This window comes from Zingiber officinale, chromosome 5B (genome assembly GCF_018446385.1).
Source record: "Zingiber officinale cultivar Zhangliang chromosome 5B, Zo_v1.1, whole genome shotgun sequence".
NCBI classification, from domain to species: Eukaryota; Viridiplantae; Streptophyta; class Magnoliopsida; order Zingiberales; family Zingiberaceae; genus Zingiber; species Zingiber officinale.
The window spans coordinates 109,299,601-109,304,109 of NC_055995.1; the positions used below are offsets into that span (position 1 = coordinate 109,299,601).

At 44.2% G+C, this 4,509-nt stretch overlaps 1 protein-coding gene across 1 annotated transcript; it reads right to left on the reverse strand.

Moving 5' to 3' along the window:
* Nucleotides 1-278: 278 nt before the first annotated feature.
* Nucleotides 279-3,884, reverse strand: LOC121985324 (probable metal-nicotianamine transporter YSL9). Its single transcript, XM_042538696.1, has 8 exons — nucleotides 3,607-3,884; nucleotides 3,060-3,420; nucleotides 2,797-2,969; nucleotides 2,216-2,313; nucleotides 1,956-2,090; nucleotides 1,663-1,852; nucleotides 1,465-1,576; nucleotides 279-1,393 (listed from the first exon to the last, which is right to left on the reverse strand). Exons 2-8 carry the CDS (start codon nucleotides 3,415-3,417, stop codon nucleotides 474-476), a joined length of 1,986 nt encoding a protein of 661 aa, XP_042394630.1. The 5' UTR covers nucleotides 3,418-3,420; nucleotides 3,607-3,884; the 3' UTR covers nucleotides 279-473.
* Nucleotides 3,885-4,509: the final 625 nt, after the last annotated feature.

Consider the following 4,509-nt stretch of genomic DNA (forward strand, 5'->3'; position numbering starts at 1 on the left):
ATAACATTAGATCGTCAGTTAAAATTCATATGTAGTTCTCAATTTATCTAGATGATTAACAAAAAAAACTTCTATGAAATTGGAGAAATCATCTTAAAATTAGTCTTATAATAATAAGACTTGAATACCTTAATTATATATAAAAATAGTAATAACAATAATAATACCCGCTGGTGGTGGTGGAGCACCTATAACTTAAAAACTCTGTGCATCATGCTATTTAAGCAATACTTTCACAGGCTCTCAAGTCCTCCCCTGAATGGAAAGCTCAACGACTCTGATCTTTTATCAGCTCGTGTTTATAATTATTGCCTATTTCGAAATTTCTGACTACCTTTTGTAAATTATATATCCTTGCACTCGCGCTGCCCAACAATTATATTATTTTGAAAGACCGGCCGCCACAGTATCAATTTCCTCCGATGGACATGGTTGGCTTGCTCAAATATCTGTACATGTACCGGTACTGGTAGTTAAGCAGCTGAAAAGTTCATGCAAATAGGAGGTTTGACTTTGGCGAGAGCGAGAAATGAGGAGGGAAGAATCCACAATCCATCCCCGCAGATTAGGCCAGACGCAACCGCAGGCACCATCAAAGCCGCCTTCTTCCCGTCAATCTTATGGCAAGCGACGACTATCAAGCTGCCTACACACATGTCGACGGCGAAGTTGGCTCCCACCAGGAACGGCACCGCCATGGCCATCGGCAAGGGAACCCACCGCCCGTACTTGCCGGGAAACACATCTCTGATCACGTTCGCTGCGACTGCGAAGCCGAAGAAACCATAACAAAGCTGCAAGCAGTGGCGAGGCAACGCCGAGAAGCCCTCCACTCCCAAAATCGCCATGTTTCGGTAGATCAAAGCGTACGGGGCCTTCCAACTGCCCTCCGGATTCCCCACGTCGAAGGCCTTATAGAAGAGGAAGAAAGTCAGGGGGGCGATGATGCAGCCCATGGCGGTTCCTATGGCCTGGCTCACCAGCATCGACCGCGGCGAGGTCATGGTCAGATGCCCGGTCTTGAAGTCGTGCATTAGATCAGCGGAGATGGAGACGACGGACTTTATGAGGCCGCAGCCCACAAGACCGGCCACCACGCCCGTGTCCTTCCCAGCCCACGCTGCCAGGATGAAGAGGGAGACCTTGCCGTAGTTGTAGGCCATGTTCATGTCGGTGAGGCCGGCGCCGTAGGCGTTGCAGAAGCCGAGCGCGGGCGCGAGTATGTAGGCGATGACCACGTAATACCACCTCACCTCTCGGAACATCATGGGGATCGCCACGGCAGAGACCAGGGCGAAGATCGCGTAGCCGGTGTAGGCCAACCACACAGGAATGGTCTCTCTGTTGAACACCTCGTTGCGCTGAAGATCGTCCATCACCATGTTCTCCTGATCTGTCATCGGACATTAATTCCATAATTAATATATGTAGACTAGCTAGTCTTTGGTCGATAGAATTTCGTACCTTGCTTGATCCTGAGCGATGCTCTGGCATGCACGCTTCTTGCAGTGAAAGCTAAAATCTTCAGGAAATTATAGAGCCCGTCTCCAAGGATAAGGGCGATGGAGATGAAGACCTAATTAAATTCAGTAAACAACAAACAAGATTGGCCAAGGGTAGTGATTGAGAGGGCGAGGAAATGAATTCGACAAGCACATGTACCTTGTAACCTTGCAAGCTTCTCATGCTACTCTGCGGTATGCTAGCAGAGAACCAGTCGCCTCTGAGTTCACTTATCAGTGGCCACATTATTCCCCACGACAGTACTGCTCCGAGCATGAGGGAAAGGTTCACAATATGGGAACATATCATGCCAGCTCCCACGTATGTCAGGCTAAAATCGAAGAAAAACCTGCCCGCGATTATAAATGAATGATTAATTAGCTAGGATTTCAAATTAGGTGTGGTACTCTGTAAATTAGTTAAGGAGTCGAGAGATTATTGCGTATTTCTACGTTTGTTTCCAGGCTTTGAGGCCGAAGGTAGGGAACTGTGAGAATCCACAACCATCACCTCCCGAGTAGAACCATTGGAAGAAGCTCCACAAGAAGCTCAGTGTGAAATATTTCGCAAATCCACGAACTTGTTTCCTGTCGAGAAATGAGATAAATGAATAAAATATATAGCAAAAAAGAAACATAATAATAATAATAATAATAAAAACAAGTTGAATTATGACTGGCTAATTGAGCTGCAAACGAATAATTGCACACACTTGGCCAACTCGTCTCCTTGAGGCGTGTGGAAGCCATTGATGAGGACGGCAGTCGCTGTTCCACTTGGATAAGTAAGCTTGTAGTCAATGATCATGATCTGAATTATTTAAAATGTTCAGATCGATAATGAGTATTATCTCAAAAAGGAAAGCCAAAATAAAAACTGAATAAGAACCATTATCGTGGCTGATAAATGTGGTGGCCAATTATTGGATTAATGTACAGTCGCCTAAAGTAAAGCTATGCCAATAGAATTTATTGTCTGCCTTCCAGATTTTCCTGACCTCATGATTTTCACTTAAATATTCCGATTCTAGTTACTTGAGCCGACGTGTGGATGCGACGTCATCGCGATCACCAGAATGTATTCTCCCTAAAGAAAATTTTCAGAATATATGTGGTTGTATTAAACAGGGAAATTCTACTTTAGCGGCAAAACATTTAGCAGAATCAGTGACTCCCTATTTTATTACTTTCTGTTAGACAGAATTTTCTGCTAGTGTTCCTCAAATATGTCAATTTGTCAGTTTAATTTATTGAAAGGATAAGAGTGAACAAAAGAGGTAGGAGTGGTGTTAACCTTTCTGAGAGGAACCAAGGCAAGCAATCCAACGAAGCTAACAGTGACAAGAAACCCGGTCATCCAACCGATCCCAGGCTCTTTGTAGCTCCCTGGAACATTGCCCTCTGTATCCACACCTGCTTGCTCGTAGGTCTTCTTGTTCAAACCCAACAGATACGATCCAAATCCACCTACGCCAACAACTCCACCATCAAATTGAACATTCGACGATAGAGGAAACAATTTTTATTTTAAAAAAAATAAAAACGCCTCTTTTCTACCTCCGACGGCAATGCTATAACAAGCGACGGCGCAGGTCTGCACCACGGTGTTCTCCTGGCGCGTGAAGGGTGTGGTGAGGACGCCGACTTTGCCCAGCAGCTTGGTCCACGACCGGAGGATGACGAAGGCGAGAAGCGCCGCCGAGACGTTGAGCGTCGGCACGAGCCCCGTTGTGAGGTTAAGCTTCATGACGATCACACTGTACATTGCCCCGATACAGGCGCTCGCCAAAAGACCGCGCACGGTTATTTGCTTCTGCCATGGCGGGACTCGCTTCCACTCTGCGGCTCCTGTTTCCGGGGCCGCTTCCAATTCCTCACCTTTCTCGATCTCTTCCGTCTCTCTCGCCTCCGCCATGTCCTAATCATCAACGAAAATCTTTAATTACTAATTAAGTCGATCAAAAATCTCAACTTTATGCATGTAGATTCTCAGGAAAAAAACAAGTGAAGTTTAATTTGCCCCACAAAAAGAAAGACTTTACTTTTCTGCATCGAACGCCAAGGGAAAGTAGAATATTTTGTCATAAGGAGCTAAAGATCTCACCTTGGCGCTTCGGGTAGCCACGGAAAGTTTTGCAACTTTGCAGAAATAAAATTACAGGCTACTTTTCATTATCTTCGATGCTTAATTGTCATCTCCACAGCCCAAATATATACAAAAATTTGCGCTCGAATTCAACGGATGGTGCGTGTACTGCAACTAGTACTATTACTAATTGTAGTACAAAGCAAGATATTAGTTTACCTCCCAAATATTTTCAGCGACTGCCACACTGAAAACTCAACCATAATGTAACGTTGCTTTTATAGGAGTGGCGCAACGGGTGGACAGTAGATTGGACTAAAAGGAAGTGCCGAATTCAACCTAATGGTAGAATCTTAAATATCTGTATGGAGTGGTTCGAATTGCATTAAAAGAGGACCAGCCATCCCCAAAAAGCATCCTTTTTTATTAGACTTCCATGCACGCTTTTAGTGTGGTGGTGGTGGGGATGAGATAAGATGGGATGGGATGGGATGCTTCCCTGGGGAAAAGTTTGGACTTGCACCATTGGCCTCTGCTCTTTCCAACTGAGGCGAGTTGACACCTCTTGGATCTTTTCTTTATTTTTTCTGTGGTTAAGTATCTTTCGTGATCATGTCTCCATGTCGTCTTTTCTTTACCCGCCTGACTATCTTCCCTCTCTTATAGTATTTTTGGCCGTATTATACTCGTCCTTTCAAACCAACGGCTAGCTTATCTCTACACTATACGTGTTTACCGAACTTGAAAATACATATAAACTAGCCCCGAATTGGCATCGGATGAAAGAGTTACTTCATACTATTCTTATGGGATTCATTCTTCTAAAAATTAAATACTTTTTTACCTTAAAAAAATCATATTTATCTCTCTTTATTTCACTATGTAGTTGGAGATGAAGGACATTAGTGGGAGTGAAATCAT

What these genes read in the sequence shown, in the direction of transcription:
- LOC121985324 (XM_042538696.1), bottom strand. Translation starts at nt 3,417, where the DNA reads ATGGCGGAGGCGAGAGAGACGGAAGAGATCGAGAAAGGTGAGGAATTG. An exon ending in CTCAAAGCCTGGAAACAAAC is followed by an intron (nt 1,853 to 1,955) that starts GTAGAAATACGC and finishes AATCGCGGGCAG; the next exon opens with GTTTTTCTTCGATTTTAGCC. An exon ending in ATCGCTCAGGATCAAGCAAG is followed by an intron (nt 1,394 to 1,464) that starts GTACGAAATTCT and finishes GTCCGATGACAG; the next exon opens with ATCAGGAGAACATGGTGATG.